A 27,056-nucleotide genomic window follows, 5' to 3' on the forward strand; every position below is an offset into this window, starting at 1 on the left:
ATAAGACAAAATTAGGAACATTATTACGAAAAATTCTTGGATCTGTTTCACAAAATATGTCGGTTCTGCATTACCCAATTTCTTTAAAACAAAACAGATGCAAAATTTGTAAAACAAACACAACTTTTGTATGCGGTATTTGTAAAATTAATGTACATCCTATTAATTGCTTCAAACCACTTCATGAAAAAAATTAATAGATCCTCTCAAAATGTTATCATTTTTTTATCAATAAATGTTTAAGTTTAAATTGACGTTGTTGATTTTTTATTACCTATTTATGGCCATGTTCCAAAATTGGAACAAAAAATTTTTTTAGACACGGGGCTATTGTGAAAAGATTAAGAATTTTTTAAATATTTTTCTATAGTTTAGAACATAAAATTGACCTGTAGAAGCTATAAAATTTAAAAAAAGAAGTTTGGCAGCGAATGGGTTAATTATGTTTACAATATATTTGCTAACTTATGTATCGAATCTTTCGTTTCTAGATTCTTGCACATGGAGGATGTTTCGACAGAGCCAGGGCTCTCTTCTTATATATTAAGTGTGTAATAGCGGACTCTAGTCGACTGGAAGACAAGAAGAGAAGAAAATTGCTCGAAAAATGTACAGATACATTGGAAAGGTGTAAAGCTGAGTTTCTCAGGGTAGAGGCCTACTACAGGGTGTCAGATGTTCTAATATTACAGGTATGTTACGTATAATAAAGTTTATAATTTAATCGGTCATTTTAAAAACCACGTATATCCGCATCGTTGTGATGTAGTTTGTGTCAACCTATACCATTTCCTGAACAAATTACACTAATCTGATCCTCAGGTAGTGATATAAGCGTTCCATGAATATTCAGTTCATTTTGAAAACTATAGCTTTGTTCGCTGAGACAATCCATGACTGGTTTCTGATTGATTCGCATGCCAAGTTGCGTTTTAAGCGTCCGTGGTGATGAAAATCTGTGATTGACAGAGAGTTGGATGTTCGAGGAGTTTTTCTAACTGGTACATGGTCGGTCAGAAACAGGTCCAATGGGTTCGTGGATTAGAGTGCGGATTTTTACACGGAAACTGTAAATTTTGTAACTGTAAAACTTGTTTGTTGTTGGTTAATCCAACACACTGGTTAATTTTCGAAATCAATAATCGAGTTTTATTTTTTACCTACCCATTTCGACAATTTTGTCTAGAAAATAAAATCTTACGTAAATAAACACTAAAAAAATTCACTTTTTCTTGTATATATAATAGAAAACTATAAGGTAATTATTGGTGCTCTACGCTGTTTGTCTGGTCAGAAATGTTTTTGTATTTTGAGGTTAGAAACAGTAAGAAATGTCGGTCAGAAACAGGCCCAATGGGTTCGTGGATTAGAGTGCGGATTTTTAGTCAGCGCAAGCGCTATGCTCACGGAAACTGTAAATTTTGTATAGTCGGTTCGCTATATTTACGCGGGTTTCGGATTAAAAATTTTATTGTAAGTACCCAGTTTTAATTACCTGCTCTTTGGGGAAATATCAATTGGTCAAATGAAATGAAAAATAATCCATAACTTTTTTTAATTAAATAATAATGGAAAATCTTTTATATAATTGACAGTATAATAAGGAGAATCACTTCATTAATGGAGTCTAATGTGGCTAATATAAACCTAATAATAATTTTATATTACACTTCACACAGAAAATATGGTCTATGTATATTTGTTCCATGGAGAGAATTTCTAATTAAAAATAAAAAATTTAACTTGCCAACAAAAATGAAAATCAGTCATTATCATCAAAAATATCATAATCGTCATCATCATCACTGTCATCACCATTAATTGTTATTATGATTGGACTTATTTCGTTTATTTTATTTTCACGAGTCCACCAATCTTCTATTAGTTTCTCGCACTTGAATATACAGTTGCACCACACTTTTGGAGTTACAATTGAAAGTGCCTTTCACCAAGTTTCCCGAACTGCGTCGTCGCTATAACCGTTAGGCCCAATATGGTTGTCATAATATTGTTTTGCTATTCCCCATATATATTCGATGGGATTAAACTGGCAATGATACGGTGGCAGACGTAAAACTTGACCGTAACTTTCAATAATCTGATCCACAACAAAGGTTTTTGGTTTTGCGTGGATATTTGCCAAGCGTAATAATTCTGATTTTAAAATATGTTGTGTAAATGGTATATGTTCCTTTGTCAACCATTCTTTAATTTTATTAACAGTCCAAAAATTCGTTGGACTTTTGTTTAATACTTCAGAATGGTAAGGTGCATTGTCTAAAATAATTACGCTGGGCTCACTTAAACCTGGGAGAAGTTTTTCATGTGACCATTTTACAAACATTTCTGCGTTCATATTATCGTGATAGTCACTTGATTTTGATTTAGATGAAAATATTAAATCAGCACCTTCTATAAAACCCGATTTCCCTCCTGCATGTAAAATTATGTGTCGTTTCCCTTCTCCATCAGTATGTTTGATAGACTTTACGTTATCATCTTGCCATATTCTCTTGGTTGCACCCCTAGAAAATATCCATGTTTCGTCTAAATATATAAAATTTGCCCTTTCTTCTTTTAATTTAGAATATTTTCTTAGAAAGTTAATTCTTTTATGCACAACAGAACTTCTTTCACAAAGGGCTTTTCTGTTATCCTCCTTTTGAAATTTGAAACCCAAATTATGTATCACTTGCCATAGACTTGTTCTGCCAATTTCGTCAAATTTTCTATCTTTTAATTCCGAGAGAATTGTATTTAAGGTCACATGTTCCTTGTTGGCTCGCATTCGATAAATGGTATCACAAATTTCAAATTTTTTTCCATCTGGAATATCTTTCGTTTTCAATGATAGGCGAGTTTTTCGGTGATCTTCTTTCGGCCGTTCATTATTGCGATTTTGTAATACTCCTCTTAGTTTGGTTTCACTAATTCCTAGAGCATCACATACGCGTTGTTGAACAGACATTACCGATTTTAAAGGACCGCCATTTTCTTTTTCATCCTTAAAATCCTTACGTACACTACAAATTAGACTATCTACATCTAACACACGTCTAGGCATTTTTAAATATTTCTACCAAACATACAATGTCAACACTGGCAAAGAATCAATTCAACTGCAATATTGTAACAAATTTATACCTACCCTAATGTTATTTTAATGTATTTTAAAATATGACCATTAATGCAGTTTTTACCTAATTTTCTGGGAAGTCGTTTACTGCAACTGGTTATTAATGAGTCATTAGCATAATTTTGTTAATCCGAAACCCGCGTAAATATAGCGAACCGACTATAACTGTAAAACTTGTTTGTTGTTGGTTAATCCAACACACTGGTTAATTTTCGAAATCAATAATTTTATTTATTTTTTACCTACCCATTTCGACAATTTTGTCTAGAAAATAAAATCTTACGTAAATAAACACTAAAAAAATTCACTTTTTCTTGTATATATAATAGAAAAGTATAAGGTAATTATTGGTGCTCTACGCTGTTTGTCTGGTCAGAAATGTTTGTGTATTTTGAGGTTAGAAACAGTAAGAAATGTCTGAAAATCGTTGAAAGCTGTATCAGAAATAAAATTTCAGATTGTTCTGAGTACATTTTTCAGTAAGTATTTGAGAAGTCTCGTCGAATCTTCTAGAAACATTTTCAAATTTCTCGTCGTTTTGTCTAGCTAGTTCTTTAATAATTTGAGACGTTTCATCGAATCCTTCATCATTTTTTGTAGAAGTTTCTTCAATCATTTGAGAAACATTTTCGAATGTATGATCATTCTTTTTAGAAGTTTCCTTAATCATTTAAGAAATATTTTCGAATTGATCATCATTATTTTTGAACATCTACCTAATTTTTCTAGAACTACACTGCATAGACTAATTAAGGACATGGGATTTGTGTACACAAAACGGGACAGAAAGTCAATGTTGATAGAAAAAGTCGAAATTATTTCTTGGCGCCATCGATATTTGCGAGAAATTCGTACATTTCGGGAACAAAACTGCAACATTGTATATTTGGACGAATCATGGGTAAATATTGGTCACAGTGTCAATTATGAATAGAAGGACACTTCCGTATGCATTTGTTCGTGGACTCACTACAGGCTTGAAACCCCCTACTGCACGTGGCCCACGCTTCGTTTTACTGCATGCAGGAAATAAAGATGGCTTTATTAATGGAGCCGAACTAACTTTTTTAGCAAAGAAAAATACAGCAGACTATCATGACGAAAGTTTAAAACTGTAATAGTAACGGACAATGCGTCGTATCACTCCAGGAAGTTGGAAAGAATTCCGAACAATTCTGACAATAAGGAAGAAATGAAGGAGTGGTTGCGTTCAAAGGATATTTGTTTTGAAGATTACCTAAAATCCGAACTGTTGGACGTTGTAGCTCATTTTAAATCGCAGTATGATGAGTTTATCGTAGATGACATTGCAAAAAGTAAGAATGTTAAGTTGCTAAGATTACTTCCATATCACTGTGTACTAAATCCGATAGAGCTGGTATGGAGTGAAATAAAAAGATTCGTGGCACTACATAACACAAACTTTAAGAAGGAACAAGGAGAAAATCTAATACATGAAGCGTACTCTCAAGTTACTCCACAAAAATGGAATAATCACGTGCAACACGTAATTAGCATTGAAAAGCAGATGTGGAATATCGATAATTTATTGGAAATTATCGACCCATCTTACATCGATTATTTTTAATGCATGTATGTTGGTTATAACGTAATTCTGTCATAGATCTTTGTCCACGGGTGTTATTGAATGTATATTTGTGTTGTTTATTCTAAATTCGTTATTCGTGCAGAAGTTTATCATCAGTTCTCCATTTTCGTTTGTTTTTCTGAGGCTTGTTATTTTCTGGGGCGTATACTCCGATGATGTTTAGGTCTTCTTTCCCCATTCTTATATTGCTGTCACAATCCTTTCTGATATGTATTGACACTCTTTGATGTGATTTTGGTACCTTTGGTGTATTAGCAAGGCTACACCTTCTTTGGCCCTGTTTTCTTTTGCTACTCTACTGTAGATTGGTATGTATTCACCTAATTTTTATTGTCCTATGACAATTTAAATGTCAGCTTACTATTTTTATTGGGAATAAGCCTCAATTTTATTTTAAAATAAGTTCCTTTTCAGAAATCGTTCTCAAAATACAAAACATTGATAAATAAAATTTGAGGCTCTCCATTTTTTTTATGATTCCTTATCGGCCACTTCTGAACCTCGTTTCTTACAGCATCTTTGTACACTGTGGTTCGAAGCCTACAGAGGTTTCTCTCGAGCCTGGTTTTGCAAACAAATTGGTCGTTCATTCCCATGGACTCCTTCATGACCAGGCATCCATATTAAATACAATTTATTGTTTTTTTACCTGGTTGTTGAAGAGATCTCTGCAGTTCCTCACCAGTTTTGATTTGGTGAGGGGGTTCTTTACGAGCATACATTGGTACACAGGTCACCACTAAGGTAGTTTTGCGGTGTTGCCAATATATGTGATTTTGCTACATTTGAAGATTAAAGCGACCATATTTTACCTCGTTTTAACACATTTCTCTCACTGATAACATAACCCAATGCGAAATATTACATAGGGTCTTAAAAATCAGCTTAAGATCGTTAGAATCATGTATGAAAGAAATATTGAGAACTCTTTAGTGTTCTCTTAATAATATTCGCGTTAGTTTTAATTGGCTTCATTCCTGAACTCTAAAATGTCGCCGAATCATAGTGAAACTGGTTTTGTTTAGTGTCTCTTTTATTTCAGAGTCAATTGTGCCACTGGCTGAATTTGAAAAATCGAAGAAACAATTACGCTGCAGAGTTTAAAACTTTGGAGGAGGAGCGTCCCCGAAAAAACATTTATACTTTAGTAAAATACGTGTAAACGTTTTTTCACATTTTATAAATGTGAACGTCTTAAAAATACTGCTTATGTTTCAATAATCTCTTTGATATTTTGTTTTATTAAAAGTATTTATTATCGGTAAGACGTAATAAATTTTTAATATAAGAAAGTGTTTTTATTTAGCCAGCTGCACATTATTGCGGAATGCAAATCTCTGATATCCCGTGTAAACAAAAGTATATAATATTCGATAATAACACAATTGGTTATTATTTTTTTTTTTGAGAATTTTTAGCATCCGTTTCGCCACAAACACAAAAGTGAGGGTTAATGTAAAGTCAATATATTGATATTTTTTCCTATTTGAAACAGAAAAATAATCTTAATATTCTTTGCGCATGTTTTTTTTTTCGTAAATATTCTTGGAATTACGGAAAAATTCGCATAATTCATTCGATCCATTCATAGATCCCTTCAGAGTTGTTTACTTCCATTTCATTCCGTTCCGCGATAATGTGCTGCCTGCGTCCACTGACACCAGTGGATGCCAACCTTTTTAATAGTTATTTGTTGTGGCAGCAGTGAGTTAACTACTCGTAACCGAATAAGCGAAACTAAGGGAAATAGTGCGCTGGTATAATGGAACAATAATTTAATAGACCCATTATTATTGACTGCTCATGAAAGAAACAAGTATTTGAGAAGATCGAGTGAAGTCAGGCCCGCACTTGGAAACAGCATGTGTATAAAAAATACGGTATTTATTATTATATTATATATCTATCTCTACATCTTTATTTCCATCTCTTCTTGTGGAATATTGGGTGCTTATGCGTTTCTTGGCTAAACTGGCTGGCCGGGTCAGCGCATCTTCCTTCTTGTTTATTTTCTGGATAAACTGTGTACTAGTTCCTTCCATTATATTCTATTTCTTGTTTTGATTTTGACTTCACATCTTAATCCAATTTTTTCGTGTTTTATCCTTCTAGTTTTTTTTTCAGCTGTTGTCTGGTCTTCCCCTCTTTCCTTTCCCCTATAGTTTGTATACAAGTGCTTGTCTCGCTATGTTGCTTTGATTTTTCCTCAAAGTACGGCCATTCCATTTCCATTTTGTTCCTTGACTGTAATAGATATGTTAGTTTGCTTTGTCTTTCCCATAGTTTTGTATTAGTTATTCTGTTGGGCCAGTATATTTTCAGTCAGAATTTTCCTTAAAGATTTGGGTACAAAAGTTTAGAGTTTTTTAGTTATAGTTTCGTCCTGTTTCTATGTTTTTTTATTTTTTATTATAAAAGATATATTCGAGATAGTGTAACGATATCTTTCTTGAATCATATTTACCACAATTTGTTCACGCCTGTTAAACGACGATGGAAGCCACTGGGAAACATGATTCTTGAACTTATTCAGCTTAGAATTAGTTTGAGACCACTCATTTCGCCACCAACACAGAACTTTATTTTTAAAATAAGCTTTTTAAGTCACTGGAAACACATTTGTCTATTGGATCCAAATAATCGCTTAAAATTGCCTGTTGTGCAGTCCTGTCAGTTTCTTCGTTTCCCGTTATTCTCACGTGTGATGGTACCCACAAAAATTGAACTCTTCCTCCATCTTGATGAGCTTGGGATAACTTATATTTTAGTAACTTTTCAAAAGGATGTTTCGAAAAAATATGTTTTAATGGGTTTAGAGAGCTAAGGAAATCTGTTATGATCAGGGCCTTTGTGAAGCTAAGCTCGTTAAAAAGTTTCATAGCACGGTATATAACGTAGAGCTCAGCTGAATATGTGCTACATACTGGGGGTAGACGGAAAAGAAGATTGTTTTCTAAGGAAACGATTGATGCCCACACTCCGTCTTCGGACTTGCATGCGTCTGTGTAGATTTTATAGTGTCGGGGTACTTTTCTAAGAGGGCTTCGAACTTGAGCTGAATCAGGGAATTTTTTGTACTGGATTTATCGAAATAGACCAGAGATGTATCACATATTGGTAAATCGATCAGCCAAGGCTCAGGATATTTAATATCCGAGGAGAAAACATCCGGAAAATTAGTGTTTAGATTTTGAAGTATGGATTTAATTCTTCTTTCATAATAGTTTTTTAGTATAGCAAATATCTTGGAATTTATTTACATATTTATTTGTAAAAGTATTTTGATATATTGGTTTTGAAATATTACATGCGACTGAGGCTGCATGTGATAGCGGTGGTTCGCCTAAAAGAGCATAAATGCTGGGTACCGGGGAACTTGGAAAAGCCCCTGTGATTAATCTAAGACTTTTATTATGAATAATATCTAATCATTTAAGAAGAGAATGATTATCAGTGGAATAAGCCATTGCTCCATAATCTCGCTTAGAATATATTGAAGATTTGTACAAAAGAAGTAGAGTGGAATGGTCTGAGCCCTAGTTTTTGTTACAAACAGATCTTAACACATTTAATCTTTTATTAGAAGAGAGGATGAGTTGTGAGATGTGATGTAAATATTAAATCCAAGAATTTGTGATGATCTCTAAACTCGAGCTGTTTCTCATAGATTCTCAGGGTTGAGGGTTGTGACAAGGAGCTTGAAAAGAATACAACTCCTATTGATTTTTCTCTTGAAAATTGAAAACCTGTAATGTGGGACCAATTTTCGAGAGTATCTAAAAAGCTGTGAAATTGAGGACATTAAGGATATATTTTTGCCTTTAATAGATACGAGTAGGTCGTCAGCGTATAAACGGGCTTGTAAAGGTGCTTGAATATTTTTTGATTATATCATTTATTGCAACTAGAAATAATGTTGGACTGAGCAGGGATCCTTGGGTGTACCGTTTTCCTAACGGTAAATATTTGAATAAATATTATTTATTTTCACTTGAAAAGAGCTGTTGTTTAAAAAGTTTTGGATGAAGACAAGGCAGTGCCCTTGAATATTGCAGTTACGAAGTTGTCTCAAAATGTACTTTCAAGCTTTATTAAATGCACTTTCTAAATAAAAAAATATAGCATGTATCTCACTTTTCAAGTCTAAAATGTTGTCTGTGGTTGACCGATTTTTGCTAAAGCCAGTTTTCTCGGAGATTAAGAAATTGAAATTTTGTATAACCCATAAGAGCCTGGAGTTAGCAAATTGGCTGTATACTCTTGATTCTATGTGGCCGTGATAGATTCTCTCAAAAATGTTTGCAATATCACTGCTCGATATTATGAAATTATTATTTTCTTTTAAATCCGTGAAATTGTGTGAAGTATGCAAACCAGATATGTTTCTAACTTTGTTCCAGAAATCAGAGAGAGGGGTATATTAATTTCAGATACGTACTTATTGCATGAAAATGTTTTAGCAGTTTTGACAGTTAGCTGTGCCCTTGCTTTTAGCATTTTAAACTTTACTTTATTTTTGAGTGTTTTATGCTTTTTGTATTGGTTTAGGGCTATTTACTTTCGCGGATTGCTGTAGCACAAAGTTTATTCCACCACGGTACAGGACATCGACCGTTACAGACTTAGATTTACCAATAACTTTCTGGTCAGCGTTTAAGATAAGTTGATTAAACTGCTCCATACTTGAGTTTATATCGTCTGTTGTTTCCAAATTGGAAATATTATTATCGATATATTCGGAGAATGTTTGCCAAGTTGCATTTTTTATTCTCCACTTTGATATAAATATGGGACCTGATGAGGAAAAATTATGGTTTCTAATAAGGATTGGGAAATGGTCACTACCATATGTATAGACTAGAGCCTCTTAACTGAGGCAATGAGCTAAATTTGGGTCGCATAGAGTTAAATCAATTCATGAGGAATACCCTCTTAAAATGTTGCTCTAATAACCTGCAAAGTCTATCAGAATTTACTTGTATGTCACAAGTAAGGTAACCATCGCAAATAGACACTAAACTGGTAGTTGAGATTCTGACAGCGACAGGCTCCAAATCATTAACTATTGAAATTTGCTCCGCCTCGATGGATTTATTTACTAGTATCGCTACACCACCGCTTGCACGACTTGCATCTGTACGGTCTTTGCGAAAACAAGTGAAATGTTTAAAATTGTATAATTGATTGGTCTTTAAGTTTGTCTCCTGTAAACAAATAATATCTGGAGAATGTTCAGATAAAAAATCAACGTCATATCAACGACATCAATCATTCTTAAAACAGCTTGTAATCCTAAAGGCAACGCCGAGACTTTCGGTTTATCCATTGATGCTCCACAATATGTATCAAAATTGTGGCAATAACCAGTTGAATTACAAAGCATCCAAATGGCCAAAATACTTTATGATCGCTTCATCGATTAAAAAGTCTTTGTGGAATACGCCAAATTGTTGAAATTTGTTATTTAGTTTTTTCATGAAAGGCCTCACTTTATACATTTTGTCCCTTGTATGGGTACATTTTGAGAATCATCTGCCAAATGTAGCCATTTTTAAATTTCTTGGAAACGTTTTCTTGAAATTACATTAGTCACTAGGGAAACCTAAAGATCCTCATCTAAACACCAATAATTGCGCTCTCGTTGCAATTTATGATATCCAGTAAAAGGTAAAATAGGCAGTAATATATTTATCTCTTCCTATCTCAATATCTTTATTTACATGAAATTGATGATTGTTATTTTGAGCGGCCTATACATTTGTCTGCTCTGTAACGTATTCAATAATTTCATGGTCGAAAAATTGTCTCAAATAGTTCGATAGGAGATTTACCTACAATTTACTCTTTCATATCATCCAGACGACCCTTGTAACCTGTTGTAGTTGTCATACTAGTATCAGTCATTTCGTCTGTCCAGTCAGATTCTTTGGTTTTATTTTGACCCTTCATTAATTTTTTTCTTCTAATAGCAAGAGGAAGATTGTCTTCTTCGTTGTCAGAGTCATCACTCATGTAATGAACCTTTATTTCTCTGGGAGCATCATACGGAAAATTTTGGCATGAAAGATCATCCTCATTTATGTCCTCATTGTCAGTTTGCTAGTTAATCTCGGAGGAATAACTACCCCCGATACATCTTATGAATGGAACTCGCTAGGTCATCTGAAGCTAAGCAAGTGTTTTATAAGGTTTTCCATAAAATTCAACTGGACTCTTCTTCTTCTTTTAATATAGACATGACTCTGTCTGTTTTTCAATGTGCTTCCAGTAAGTTGTCGTTCCATCATTTTCGTGGTCTTCCTACTGATCGTCTTCCTATTGGGGAACCCTCTCTTGCCGTCTTTACTACTCTATTTGTTGTCATTAGGCTTATGCGATTGTTCCATTCTACTTTTCTATTTTTTACTCAGCTCTTGACGTTCTCCTCCTTGCATCTACGTCGTATATCTGTGCTTCTAGCTATGTCATCAATTTTTCTAAGCGTTTTCATCTTTGCTGCTTCTAACATCCTTTTTGTCCTCTCTGTGTCAGGTCTTGTTTCTGCCATTATTGGTCTGATGACTGTTTTGTAAATTATGCCCTTCATTTCTTTCCCGATATTTTTATTCCTCTTCAGTTTCGAGCTTTCCGTAGCTAGATAATGTGATGCCTAGATATTTAAAATCCATCACTTGTTCTGTTATCTGACCTTACAGATCCAATTTACATCTTAGTAAATTTACTGTTGTGACCATGCATTTTGTCTTTTTGGGGAAATCAACATGTTAAATTTTCTGGCGGTTATATTAAATTGGTGCAGCATACGTTGTAAATCGTCTTCACTTTCATAGGGTAGTATTGCGTCGTCTGTATAGCAGATTATTTTAAGTTGTTTTTCTCCCATTTGGTATCCTTTTTTAGTTCTTACTTTTTTTATTATTTCATCCATGATCAGGTTGAACAATAAAGAACACAGGGAATCTTCCTGTCTTATCCCATTGCCAGCTGCAATAGGGTCGGTTAGTTCTTCTTCCACTTTTACTTTTATTGTGTTGTTTTGGTATATATTTTCGATTGTTTTGATTATTCCTAGAGGTATCTCCCTTGCTTACAATAAATGGATACCGTCCTTTAATTTGACACGGTCAAATGCCTTCTTAAGGTCCACGTAACATAGATATGCCGGTTTGTTGTATTCTAATGATTTCTCTTGCTCTTGACTCATTATAAATATAGCGTCAGTGCATGATCTTCCCGACCTAAAACCTTGTTGTTCTTCTGCTAGTGTTATAATTTCATTCAGTGTATTTATTATCACTTTGGTTGCTTATGTTACTGTTGTGTTTAATAAATTAATTCCTCTGTAATTTTCCGGGTCCGATTTTTCTCCTTTTTTGAAGAGAGATATTAGGATGCTTGATCTCCATTCTTGAGGAATTCTGTTTTGTTCTATTATTTTTTGGATTAGTTTTAATAGTTGTTTGGTCAGATCTGGTCCTCCGTACATTAGGAGTTCGTTCGGTATTCTTTGATCTCCTGGTGATTTTATATTTTTTAATTTCCTTAATGCTTTCTTTACCTCTTTCTCCTCAATATTTGTTTCTTCGTTTGTCGTCACCTCTAGTGTTGGTGGTTCACTATCGTCACTTTTAGCAAATGGGGATCGTCTATCCATGTTTTCTTATGAATTTGTTTCGTTTATATTAATTCGTTCATCCCTTTTTTGTTTGTCTTCTGATCATTATCCATATGTCTTTTTGTGTTCCGTAGAAGTCGTGTTCCATCTGAGAAGCTCTGCCAGTGTTCCTTTTTTATTTGTCTAACTAAAGTATTTGTTTCACAATGGGACTCATAGGCGACAATTCTTGAAGATCCATTCCAATACACATATGGAACCTGAATGAATAAAAGTCAAATAAATATATTTGATTTCATACAAACTTACTGTACTCAAATAAGTACATGTCTATTTTGTAATATAAAAAGAACACTAATAAAAAATTCTAATACTGTATAAATAAACATTACTAGTACTTACCCTTCCAACAATAAAAGTTAAAAAAAATGGTAAATAATATCAAAATAGCTAACACTTCATTGATCCAACAGAAATATGGAGGTTGGCTTCTAATTACTACGGCAAAGGTTAGGAAGAGAAGCGCCACCTAGGTTATAATTTGTGAAAATCTAGTAGAACAGTTCTTACAGCTAAACAGATTTAACTGCAACGGTGACGATTTGACACGACCAGACACGACAGACGTTACCTAATCGAATATTATTTTAGAGATATTGAACTGTAATATTAATACTCAAAAATTACTGTAATGAGTTTATAATTATATTTATTATCAGAGCACTAATATCAAAGTTAAAATGTTGTAGGTAATTGATAAAATATGTTATTTGCTGAAGTTATTAGTCATAATCATTAAAATGAACTGAATGAATGGAAGTCTAATAAATTAGAAAGCTAAATTTGTTTCATGTTGAGAATTGCGATATTTAGTTAAAATAAATTGTTTCCAATGGTTGTGGAAATAAGCTTATAAAAATAGATTCTCTTAGAACCTCTTAGTTTTTAATATGAAAATTCAACAAACAACCATTTCACGAATTACGAAGTTATCTGACAACGTAGCAAACGCACTAAAATTTATGTTCAATGTTAAGTATATGGATGTTTACGCTTCGGGTGCTTGCATACAACTGATTATTGGCTCCTCCCTTTATCGATGAAGTGACCTTGAACGTTGCAGTTATATCTTTTAAGTTATAATAGAATTGGACTGCAAGATGTGTCACTACACTAGACCATTTTTGCTGTTGTACTCACACGAGTACAGTGGGACCAAAAGTTAGTTTCCGATATATAGATAGTGTAAGCTCGTCATGAAATACCTTGAAGGAACAATGTTTCGTTTATTTCAACGTATCTCTCACCTGCCAGTCTAAACCATTAAAAACAATCTTACCTTATTTTCTGATATTATTGTAATAAAACTGTAGAAAAGTGTATTATCTAGTTTCTGTTTGTTTTCAGAGTCAATTATGTCACTGGTTGAGTATAAGAAGTCGAAGGAAAAATACAGAACCAAAAACACTAGAAGAGGAACGTCCGGCTAAAAATATCTACACTCTAGTAAAATACCTTTGATCCTCCTGTTTGATGACTGAGCGTAACGACTGACCTGGCACAGATACGCTTGCCATTCTAGATTACAAGGATCATACATGTTGATATCTCAGATAATGTTTATATTTTAATAAATGTGAATTTTTAAGTTATTTTTTAGGGATTACAACATTTTTATTGAATAGATAAGATCAAATAAAGTTTAATGAAAGAAGATACCCTTTATTTAAAATGCCTTATGGTTTGAGTACTTACTCTTTAATGAGAAGATCTCATTTTCAGAGACTCGGTTCTCTACTTGGGAGTTCGTTTACGAGGACTCTCAACTGGAAGGCCGACGTTTAGGAAACCTTAAACAGGATGAGACGGAGGTTTAACCTCCTGAAAGTGCTGTCCGGAAAACTGGGCGGGACATCTTCAAAAACCTTGTTGCACACCTACAAAACTTTTGTTAGACCGATCGTCGAATACAAGGCATGCGTCCATGCCTCTCTAGAGACCCACCTACTTAACGCCATCATGGCTACTGAACGCCGAATACTAAGATACTGCATGAGAAAGGACTGGTCGTATCCATTAGCTCATATATATATATATATATATATATATATATATATATATATATATATATATATATATATATATATATATATATATATATTGTGATGATGTTTTATTTGTGAATATTTTAATGAGCAATGAGTGTTTTTTAATAATATATATATATATATATATATATATATATATATATATATATATATATATATATATATAGGGTTTTTATCGCGGTTCTCAAAGAATTAGTTTGTAAGCACTTTTTAAAATTATCTTTATTATATCTATTATGAAACACACATATATATCTAACATAGCCAATGTAGATTTAAAACAAACTATCTTTAAATTGAAATTCTTATGAAACTAATTAAATTATATAGACAATGTAAATTTTAAACAAACTATCTTTAAAATTGAAATTCTTACTACACTGACACTAATTAAATTATATTAACAAAATTTTGTACCTTTCTGTCACCGAATGCCTAAATGAAACTGTTCTCCAAAATAAAGATTTTAATCACCACTCAATGTCTTCGTTCTCAGCCTCAGTTATCTTTCTTTTGTAAACTTTCCTTGCCAAATACTCCACAATGTTTTAATTATCAGCTTCCACCATTTTAGAATATTTTTCTTCTTAATAGTATTTAAAAATCAGTAAAATATTGTTCTTTCCTCTTTTCTATTTATTCTTCTTTCTAATAATCTTTTTTTTTTCTTCCAATCACCATATATTAACTCCAATCCAACATACATTAACTCCAATAAATATATCTTCAATCACAATATACATAACATAATTTTTAATCTTCAATAATATTCTCTTTGTTCTGTTTCTTAATCTGCATTGAACTTACTATATTGAACGTCTGGACCTTCTGACTAACTATCTTGAAAATCTGACTAACTGACTGACTTTCTGTCCTTACTATCTTAAAATTACTGAACAACTGAATTCACTATATTGAAAATATGACCGACTGACTTCATACTGACTTCATACTAACTGTGTCTGTCCTCTCATTTTCTATCTTTTTTTTGTAGACATTCCGTATATTTTTTATTTCATTTGCTACTTTTTTCTCTGCAGCTTCAAGTTTTTTATCCATTTGTTTTTCTATTTGTTTTATAATTTTATTATTATTATCTTCTATTTTCTTTTCTAATTTTCTATAATTCTGTTCCAATTTCTGTTCCATTTTTTTCATGTCTTCTTTTGATTTCTTTTGAATATATATATATATATATATATATATATATATATATATATATATATATATATATATATATATATATTAGCCAATATAAAACCAATCAAGGACAGAATCCTAACCCTCAGCAGGAGGTATGTCCTAAGAACCATAGCTGGCTCGAACAACAGAGCAAAACGAACATTAAGGACTCCTTGCAACCATAGAGGGCAAATACTCACCAGGCTTCCCATTATAAAAGTTCCTTTTCCTCCAGCTAAACTTCTTCACAACACTGGACACGAACTTCCTGATGAGTATTTTGATATTTTAGAATCATTCCCCATCCAATATCGCAGATAAAGACTGCGCGCCAACAACGCTGATAAATAGCCGTTCCAACCACTTGGCTGGTAACCCCTGAAGGACCTTTACTGGCATACTAGGCAATTCCCACTTCCTCTTGTGCGTTCGTAGATCGACCACACAAACACAGCCACCTTCTGCTCCCCCCCGCTTCTTAGTAGTCCACTACTTCTTGACAACCACATCACGTAATTGACGTTTATCACACCCCCACTACTCCGAAAAAAAATAGTTAATACTAAGGAGAAATAGTGTGCTGCTTAGGACAGACCCTTGTGGGACACCGTTTGTGGTTTTATGTTGTGAGGAAGTTTTGCCATTAGTAATTACTTTAAAGGATCGCTCTGTGAGAAATTTTTTTATAAACGCATATATATTACCGGATGGCTTGTTCTGGTTTAGTTTGTTTAGTATCGGAGAAATCGGTATAGAGTCAAAAGCGCTTTCGATGACAAGGGAGATTGCAATGACTTCATTCTTGTTAGATAGCGCAGTCGCAATTGTTGATTGCAGAAGTATAAGATTGTCCATGGTGCATCGATTTGGTCTGAAGCCTGATTGAAATTGGTCGAGAATATTATTTTGTTCAAGGTACCAAAGTAATCTTTGGTACCATTTTTTCTAGAAGTTTACATAATGTACAGGTGAGAGAGATTGGCCTGTATGAGTTTAGCGTGTCTAGGGATTGATCGCCTTTTTTGATAGGAATCGTTATGGATTGTTTCCATAGTGATGGGAATTTTCCTTTCAGGATATCTTCTTTAATTTCTTGCCTTATCTGGCTCAGCAATTTTTTAATCTGTTCCATGTCCGTTAGATCCACCACCGAACCTGAGGTCTTATATGTAGCATCCTAGCTATTAAAACTTTTCAACTTGTTCAATTAGTTTGTCAGATACTAATATGTTAATGACTGAAACATTTTCTAGTTCTTGTTCGCTTTCGGCAATTAATCGCGTATCATCGGCATATCGGATGTGATCAAAAATTCTCCAATTTACTTTACTACCTTCTTTGTTTCATCCAGAGCTCGTGTAAAGATTTTCTCCGTGTACAGGTTGAATAATAATGGCAAGAGAATACAACCTGATCAATAACTTCTCTTTGAATTTTTAAGATTAGGATTATGAATCAATTTACACTTATGTTCTTTTTTGTAAATATTCTATTAGTTTGACGTGCTTGAGATTATCAAAGGCCTTTTTATAATTATTGAAACACAAATATGCTTCTTTTTCTTAATCGCGACACTTTTTCATGACCACAATGAAACTAAACAAGGTCCTTTTGGTTTTCATACCGTTTCTGAAACTAAATTGGGAGGGGTACAAACGTACCTATCTGTTTGGCAAGTAGATTTAACTTTTGTTTTCGCTTAATATAAATTTTATTTACTAGAAATAATGATACCATGCTTATAAAAATAAATATATTAAAAAAGTCAATAAGTTACTAGAACAAAATAAAAGATATCACTGGTAGTTCGGGAAAAACTGTATAAGTTTAGCGAACTAACGAGTGGAGCGAGGCTTTTTAATTTCACTATATGAAATTGAAGATCCTGACCTCGTCCTCATCATACCAGTTTGTTGCTCTTTTGAAGAAGGAAAAATATCTCGCTTGCTTGTTCCGTCCAAGCCTTCATAGTCGATGTGGTCTTCATGTTTAGCCTTTTTACTTTCATCTAGCAATCGCTTATGGCGCGTCCTTATTTGTGAAATCTAAAAACGAAATAAGTTTACATTATTTTATTTAGTGTAAGCAAAAATTAAAAAAATATATGAAATATATTATATTTTCTATACCCTGATTTTTCAATCAGGGTATTCCCAACTTTATTTAAGTACTCCTATTGATTGATCCTAAGATTGTTCCTATTTTTAAAAAGGGCGATCGTTACCTTGTAGACAATTATAGACCGATTTCCATCGTTTCAATATTCAGTAAAATAATCGAAAAAATTCTGAACAAGCGTCTTGTGTCGTACTTCGAAACAAATAACTTTTTTACTAGGTCACAATATGGGTTTAGAAAGGATCGTTCCACAACACATGCACTTTTAGATGTGATAAGTGCCATAGTTGATGGCCTTGAGAAGCATAATCACTCTGTCATAACGCTGTGTGATCTTTCAAAGGCCTTCGACTGTGTTTCTTATGATATTTTGCTAAAAAACTGCATTTTTACGGTGTAAGAGGTACTCCTTTGGAACTAATTTCATCGTGTCTAAAGGATAGATACCAAGCAGTCAAGTACGGAAATTGGCTCTCTGAATTTAAGCAGATAAAGCATGGAGTTCCACAAGGATCAGTTCTGGGCCCTCTATTATTTATAATATATGTTAACGACTTGCCCAAAATTATGGCTCCATTAAAACAGTTTTATTTGCAGATGACACTACTTTTGTTTTTTCTGATAAAAATTGTTCAGTTTTAGAAACCACGTCTGAGTATGTAAATTCCAATGCTCAATTATGGTTCTTAGCAAATAAACTTAAACTGAATGATAACAAAACTCAAAATTTAATTTTTTCGTCTACCTTCGATGTGAGTGTTGAAAAAAATAATGTCAAATTGTTGGGCATAACAGTTGACAACACATTGACTTATACCTTATTTTAACTCAGACAATTAAAACTTGTTACAAGTGTTGATATTTTGAAAATAACGTACTTTTCTCTTTTCCATTTATTTTTAAGCTATGGTGTTATTCTGTGGGGAAACTCTTGCAATGCCCTAACAGTATTTAAATTGCAAAAAAAAAAGCAATAGGAATAATTGCAAAAGTTAGCTACTTGGAATCTTGCAAACCGTAGTTTATTAAATATAAGCTAATGCCCTTGCCAACATTATGGCTATATAGCGTTAATGTAGAAATACATAAAAACGCTGATACTTTAATTAAACACTCTGACTTACATAACTATAGCACAAGAGGTGTAAATAACATCAGAACAGTTAAGTATCGTTTGAGTAAATCACAAAAAACTCAATTGACTATAATATATACAATGTCCTACCTAAGGATTTAAAACAACTCTCGATGAATAAATTTTAAGTAAGTCTGAAAAGATACCTTTTGAGATTTGCTTTTTACTCTGTTAGTGAATACTTCGATCACTTCAAAGCAGTAACATGAACATGGATGTACTGACTATGTTGGTATATGTCTTATTTTGTATATTTTATGTTATATTTTATGTTAAGTGCATTAATGTATTTTCATCTCCTATTGTATTTTGTGCATGTTATATATTATCTTTTTTACTTATACATATAATTGACTTGCTACAAACAAATGTAAAATTTGTAAACGTAGTTAAATAAATAATCATGAATCTTTGAATCTTTAGAGTAAATGATAAAGTATACAGGGACATCGATTCCTTGGACGAAAATCACAAGGAAATAATAAAAAATTTAAAACATCAGACGAAGATAATGTTACAAACGATATCTTTGATTAATTCTACTGAAAAAAGAATAAATGGACATTTAAATAGGTTCCGAGAAGCACCGATAAAAGGAAACAAGGAAATATCTAAAGGCGTAAGTGATGTCTCATATAGAGCTGACGCATTAGAAAAGAGAACATATGACTGAAAGTGGAAGCGGCGTATGACCGTGCAATGGAATATGTAAGAGAATATACGAACACATACGAAACAATATTAAACCTTTTTCTTCCACAGTTTCTTCCACAAGGAGTAAATATAAGAAGAGAGCCAATAATAGATACGGTTGTACAAAATGAAGGAGACATTGTCATTATTGGTTATTTCCTAATAATTGACAACACTAGATACAACCTACTGAGAGTTACAGCTCTTCCATTGTCGGTGACAAGTGGCACTATTCGCTCATTGTTGGTCCCAACAGAATGCCAAGAGAACCAAAAAACAAAGGTATCCTGCATCCAACCTCATCCAACGCCTCGAAGACATACGATATCACAACCAAATTTACGTAGAACTTTTGGGACAGTCCCACCTAAATCAGTTTCACTCAATGATTTGAGTAACTCAGTATAACTGAATCATAAATTCTAAATATTCAAGTTATAGGTAGCACTAGTCGAGTGAGATAATAATTCAAAAATAATAATTAGTATTATTTTGTATTTTATGTATTTAGATATTTCCTATTTGTCGTCTGGTGCTTATAGACTGGCCAATATACAATCACAATTCAAATCATTCAGATACAAGAAAGGAAACACAAAACACAATCTGCTACTGCGTATAAAATTGATCGAATCTTCTCAACGACTCATCAATTGACTCTACTTCTTGTTAAAATCTCCAACTAAACTGTGGTATACGAAACACCGTCAAAGATAGGCTTAGAAGAACAAACACAACTACACACTCTTCAGCTCAAACAAAATTCATTCGAAAAATACACACATTTACTCAAAACGACCGAACAAACAAAATTACTAAATCCGATCATTCTGTAAAGCCTGTCAAATCAATTAAAAATAATTTCGATATTAAACAAACTCAAATGTTATTAAATTGTCTGTCTGTCTACACACTTAAAATTCATATGTAAATATTCAATCTCAGAATATTTGCTTTTATTACCAATAAATTAAATCTACATTTGTCCATATACAAACACTTCTGTAGGACATTAAATCAAAATACAACAATACATTATGTTAATACACAACAATACATATAAAATCATTATATTTGTGCGACACTATGGGGGTTTCGGAACCGAAACATTGTAAAATTTTTGTTTTGGCCACTGTAAGAGTCACAAAAGATCCTTAGGTGTCTTGTACTTCGTCGCATAATATTGTACATGAAGTGGTGAACAAAAGAACAAACGTCATCACTACGTTTGTTCTTTGATAGATTCTGAAAAATTTGCGTTATTTTTACTGTTAATTCGAGACTGTCGTTTTCTGTCATAGAAAGTGCCTGCTTTTAGTTTATGTATTTTGTTTTCTACATGTAATTTGTGAATCTCACGATCAAGGGATGTTGAGCGATTCGGATGATTTGTACCTTTTTTTTAGCGTCTAATGCTTTAACTTTAATTTGATATTCGTCACATATACTACAAGTATCTGTGCGTGGATAACCAAAACTTATATTAAAATCTGTGCAAAATATACTCCAGTATATTTCATAAGATACTGTCCCGTCTTTGTTGTCCTCTAGAAACATCCTGTACATTTTTTTTACGTTTACTTCTTCTGGTAGATACAGCTTGGTTGAGTCGTGAAGACTATAATGGCTGGTCCATCCCTTGAATGAGTTGATGTGTCCTCGTACTTTACTTTTAATTTCCTCGTCAAGTAGGTATGTGGTGGTTTCCATGTTTTCCCCTTTTATCACTTGGGGCGATCCCTGTTTTCTTCAGACTACTGACTAAATATTAAATTTTCTTCTTAGTTATACCATGAATCGACATAAAAGCTTTCTTACATACGGTAACCTCTGTCGCCTGAGGCTCTATCATAGCAAGAACCCTATACTTGTAGACAGTGTCATATTGGCGTGCATCTTCATTCTTCGACGGTCTTTGAACTGGCATAACTGAGATCAAACCACTCAAATAGCTATTTTGTACATCATGAAATTCAAGAATATTAAAGTCTTGCAGTATAGTTTGTCGAGCTTGTTCTGGTATTTGCTCGAAACACTTCCTTTTACACTCACATCACAGCGGCGGCTCGTGGCCTAAAAAAGTGGTGAAGATGAGGAAAGCTTGCCGGACCAAAAGGAGTTTTGGTACCTACGTCGCGCCCAAAACTCATTAAAAATTTGTTAAAAAAATGTATAGAGTTTAGGGCCCTAATAACTTGAAAACAGTTTTTTAGGGCACTTATACTAGATACGATTCGTTCTGCTTGCCTGGGGTATTTTAGTTCTGAACCTTGACATTTTATTGAGGGTTTTTTTGGCGATTAAAACACCACGCCTGCTTAAACGGATTGGTGAGTTTCGATTCAGCTGCCCACTCTGAGTCAGATGCTGATTGCAGCAGACCACTCTGGATCAGACGCAGATGTTTAAAATACTGGTTGGTCGACCATGTAAAAGAACATCCCTTTTATCTTCATTTTTCCAATGCCTAAACGGAGTCTCTAATATATTACACACCAAGTCATTAATTTAGCCACCATTTAATATAGTCTTCTGCAGGTCATCATGTAGGGTAGAGTCGATGGCAAAAAGGGAATAAGTAGAAAGAGGAAATCATGGCTGCGAAATATTCGAGATTGGACAAACATGACTGTAGACGAATTATTCCACGTTGCAAAAGACAGAGAAACTTTTAGAAATGTGGTCGCCAACCTCCGTTAATTTCCGAAAAATAGGATTACCAAATACACATCCAACAGTGGGTGAAGACGAATAATATATTTATAGACGGAACTGCACTCACCAGTTTTCTCAGCTATCACTAAGGATAGGCTGACGTCACGTTGCCATGGCAAAGGTGAACGCTCATGCAGATGCATTTCGCATTTCAAAAATTATATTCACCTATTCCTGAATACTAAGATTCAGTACACGGCTAGTGACACAGGTCAGGACTTGACTGTCAAGTACGTACCACTAATAAAGCTAGTTGTCTTTTTAATTTATAGATTAATTAAAAGAGAATAAATAATTGATTTCAGAATTTAGATATGATAATGTTGCTTTCATTTTTTATTTATTTGTCTCAATTTAATTATATTTTTTTGGTGAACCTCACCTTCACCTACTTCACCTGGCCGGCCGCTGCTGTCACATCATAGTTCCGGTTCATTACTCGTGAGTTTTATTTTTTTTTACGTCTGCCATCCGTCCGTGTGACTTCCTTTCCTTAGTTTTTGGCTCTACACCCACTCCCATACTATCAATACTACTTTCATTAATCATTTTAATTCCTACCAACATTATTTTAGCTAAACAACACAAACATCAAAAACGTATAATTTCTCTTCAAAGAACGTGTATGAGTAAAGTATGACACAACAATGAACAGTTGTTACTGAAGGTATGGCGAATTTCTCAGAAGGTCAGGTAATGGGCGCGTTCTTTCGCTGAACACACATAAACAGCCCCTTCTATCGCTTGTTAGCCTGCAATGTGCCCCTTATTTACTAGTTTTTATCGCAGTCAGCACCTTTTATTTCTGTACGGGATTATAATGTTATGAAATATAACCGGAATGAGCCCCGTTTATCAACTTTTAAAAGCACTGGATGATTCGCCATAAAATTTGAAACAACTTAGCATAATAATGTGTAAAACTCAAAAAATGTCGATGAATTCCTTTTATTCCTGTACCCTTCATATAAGAAAAACGAAATGCTACAATTAAAGTGAAGCAAAAGTGAAAATATCTAAATACATATAATAAAGTAAATTATCAATAAAGAGCAATTAATGATGGAATGAATAAACCTTCTTAATAAAGGCATAGAAAATTAATCAGCGATAAATATACTAATAATAATGAAATTAATACAATTACAATTACAGTGATACACTGCAAAAGGGGACGGCTACTAGTGTCAATGTTACTTAATTCTCGCAGTTGTCAGTGTATCCTTCTCCTTTGATTCGTACCTACCACAATTAGATGGAGTTGCCGGTACGACATAGAGATAATTCTCATTTAATATTTAATGTAATATTTTATGAAAAGTTGTGAAACTGCAACAAGAGTTAAAGTTGTACGAGGAGTTGTAGAACCGACAATACAGGACTGAAGCTGCAAGAATTATTTTGGTACAGCTTGTCAAATTTAAGGTGATACTTGACAAATTTGTCCACTTGCGTAGACAATTAAGTGAGAACGCATTCGGAGGAAAAGAGATACATAATGCGCTCGGTCTCTTCGCCTCGTTGGTACACTCCATACTACAAGTTTACAGAGAGTGCCCTTATTTATTAATGGAACTTCTATGATATGTCTATATTTTATGTTATTTTGACGTTTCAATTTTTCCTTCGGAAATTTTTCTCAAAATACAAAATATTTTGTTTTGTTACTTCGTAAAAAAATTCTTCTAATAATTATATTTTATTTGACTCATTAATATTGACCATTCAGTCATGTTGAAGCGGCAGTTTTTTCGAACACTTCTATAAATGTCTCGTTCTGTAATTTAATAAGAGGAATATTGGCAGAGATGAAAGCTTTACATTTGCGTTAAAGTAAACTGTATAAGAATAAAAGAACAGTAGTTAATCTTATACCTAGAATATACCGACGAAACATTTATTACTTAATTTTTATACTAGAGTTGTCGTAATATTTTATATTATAGTCATATACTTTTATTCTTCGAATGTTTGGCATTTTAGCTTATTCCCAATAAAAATAGTAAATTACATTATTATGCCACAAGAAAATAGCATAAGAATAATTTTTATTTTAAATAAAAACACACACACAAGCGTACAACCCAGCTCCTGCAGAGATATGTGTTCCAATGGAATAGTGGGACCCACATGTCTGAAGATCAAACCGGTCACACTCCCTTCGAGTGGTACCTATCTGACCCACAAGCTATCCTTCCACCCCTTCCCCTCGCAGCACATAACGAAAGAGGAGACTGTACTCATTTTTTACTTTGGAGACCCTGTTTAATAGAACATCTTCCGTATGTGGTTAAGCCACCTAATTTTAGGGGTAGCTGGAAGAGCTTTTCTCCCTTTGGATGACTAAAAACTGAATGACTACTTAGGACTCATGTTCCCTAAATGTGTTGTCCAGACATTGGGCCATCGCCCATCGACCTGGGTCGATGTCTCGCTGTCCAAACTGTGTGTGTTCGGACACTCAGTCGTCGAATTGACAAAATGAATGTTGTTCTCCTCGGCGACTGGGTACCCAAAAGGCCTGTCCATCCGCCTACGTTTGTCGGTACGTGACCTCAATGCTCAGTTTACGCGTCCTTCAGAAAGGTGTTTCGGTGCCACTGGTGCTCAAACTCGCTGATTAGTCTGATGTCTAATACTACTTTTAGATACAAATTACTTGACTACACAAGACACTTGAGGAGATAATTTAATTTATAACTCACCACAAAAGACACGGTTAAAATTAAAGTTCGTCTTCTGTCTCCGAACTACTATTTTCTAGAGAATCCACACTATCAGTGTCACTATCTTTCTGCAAATGTATTATTAAATCGTCTACAATTAAGTCTAGAGCTGGTTCCTTTTCCATTTAATAACGCTCATAAGAAATAGCATGCTCGCAATATTTTTTTCACTCATCTTGGGAAAATTTGCAGAAAAACTCATCACTATATGTTTCAACATTTTTAAATGTAAAATCTACATTTTTATTTGCCACACATTGTTTTAGAGCAGCCCTAAGTCAATTGGATTTAAGTCCGGGTGGTAGGGAGGTAGTCTTAAGACAGAGTGACCTGTATTGTTCATAATTTGATCTATTTCATAAGTTTTATTTCTGGGTTATCTCTCATCACTTTTTTCAAAGTTTCATGTGACCCTGTATAAATATTGTCTTTATTAATTTTTTTTTGTAATATGTCGCAATGTAGGAACTCGTTTTTCCGTTACATAATTTATTATTATACGCCGAAGTTAACCTTTGTCAAAGTTGGATTTTGGGGCAGATCTCATTCTTTTGTTAGGCGTCGAAAATTATGTAGAAGCAGCTTCTTCTATATTTTTCATTTCACGGGAGATCAGTTTTATAGTGGCTATACTTACTCCCGTTGCTAAGGAAGCACGCTCTTGAACTTTTTTAAAATCTTTAACATGCGGATTTTGCATCGCTTCTCTTTGCATAAAAATAATTACATTTGCTATTACCTCCCTCGTTTGTCCAGACAAGACTTTGCCTTCTAATTTTGAATGAAAATCCATGTTTATAATTTAAAATACTTAACAATAATTATTTAAAAAGTCAAATCTATTGTAATACGATATTTCTTCAACACACAGTAACTTTAAACATAAGTAAAATAAAAAAACTTTGTCGCAGACTATACAAGTACCTTTCACTTCGAAGGGCCAAGAAATAATAAGGACGAATTGTGTTGTGGTCGAATGCGCATCGTGGGTGGAGCCTAATTTCAAATCGGCCAAGTATCCCGTTAAATTTGACAAGCAATACGAAAATGTTGATACAAAAGTGAATCGGTTTTTGGATTTTTCCCAAAACGTTTATTTTGCCGAGTTTTAGGGGGGGGTACAAATTTTCGTTGGGACACCGTGTATAAATAAAGATGTTATATTTTAACATAATACTTACGACAGACATTGTTGCGCTTGCAAGTGATGTATCTTCCTGATTGTAAGATTTTTCATTATGTGAAGAATTAGAACCAACAATGTTCTGAATCCGCTGCAAACTATTTGTTTGTCTGTCACATTCCAATTTTAATTCCTGAATTTTTCGGTTTAATTTTGCAATTTTGTATTTTTGATATGCTTTTTCTTTTTTCTGTTTATATGTTTCGTTTTGTGCTCTCTTTAGATTATACTTTAAGTTTCTTGTCTTTTCCTTATAATCAGAACGTGCTCTTAAAATATAATTAATTGTTTATAAAATTTTGTATGTCAAATTTTTTAATATAAAAATAAGTTACCCATAATGTGTTTGTGATTTTGGAAAATTAGGTAGCTTGGAAACTAGTCCTAAAGCCACAGAAATTTTAAATACAAAATAGCGATTTTCATAATATTTCATAATAATATAACCATCTTTAAAAAAAGTTACATAATAAATCATACAGTGTGTAAAAGCCAAATGGAATAAATTCATTATTTAGGTTACTGTACATATTTATAAAAAATCCCGAAACACGTCAAATTTAAATTATAACTTGACATTCTTTAACGTGAAAATGCAACCCCTACCTTCAACCCCCTTAGAATGACAGGTACAACCCCCAATTTTTAAAATAGGAAGTATAGGCTTGTGATATATCATTTGAAAGGTCTTTTCATTCTTCATTCAAAAATGTTGTCGCTTTCAAGTTTATTAAGATTAATTAAGATAAAATAAATTAAAATCATGTGGTTACCAAAATTCGCTAAAATATATTCAAAACTTATTTCCCGTTTAGGTCTTGATAATGAGAAAGTGA

General features: G+C 33.4%; 2 protein-coding genes across 3 annotated transcripts in view; one reads left to right on the forward strand and one right to left on the reverse strand.

Annotated features, from left to right (window-relative positions):
• ida (anaphase promoting complex subunit 5 ida) overlaps positions 1 to 14,074 on the forward strand; it is a 57,668-nt gene extending 43,594 nt beyond the window's left edge. Inside the window, exons 10-11 of one of the 2 annotated variants that reach the window (XM_072543817.1) lie at positions 492 to 692; positions 5,788 to 6,037. In XM_072543817.1, the coding sequence (XP_072399918.1) occupies positions 492 to 692; positions 5,788 to 5,907 (321 nt within the window). In that variant the 3' untranslated portion in view covers positions 5,908 to 6,037. Of the gene's footprint in view, positions 1 to 491; positions 693 to 5,787; positions 6,038 to 13,767 lie in introns of those variants that run through there. The other variant, XM_072543818.1, reaches the window with a different exon arrangement.
• A 3,315-nt stretch (positions 14,075 to 17,389) lies between these two features.
• Positions 17,390 to 27,056, reverse strand: part of LOC140450291 (uncharacterized) — a 35,660-nt gene continuing 25,993 nt past the window's right edge. The window contains exons 3-4 of the mRNA XM_072543834.1: positions 26,219 to 26,489; positions 17,390 to 17,695 (exon numbers count right to left, since the gene is read on the reverse strand). Coding sequence (XP_072399935.1) covers positions 17,486 to 17,695; positions 26,219 to 26,489 — 481 coding nt within the window. The 3' untranslated portion in view covers positions 17,390 to 17,485. The remainder of the gene's footprint in view (positions 17,696 to 26,218; positions 26,490 to 27,056) is intronic.

Source organism: Diabrotica undecimpunctata, chromosome 9, assembly GCF_040954645.1.
Source record: "Diabrotica undecimpunctata isolate CICGRU chromosome 9, icDiaUnde3, whole genome shotgun sequence".
In the NCBI taxonomy this organism is placed as follows: Eukaryota; Metazoa; Arthropoda; class Insecta; order Coleoptera; family Chrysomelidae; genus Diabrotica; species Diabrotica undecimpunctata.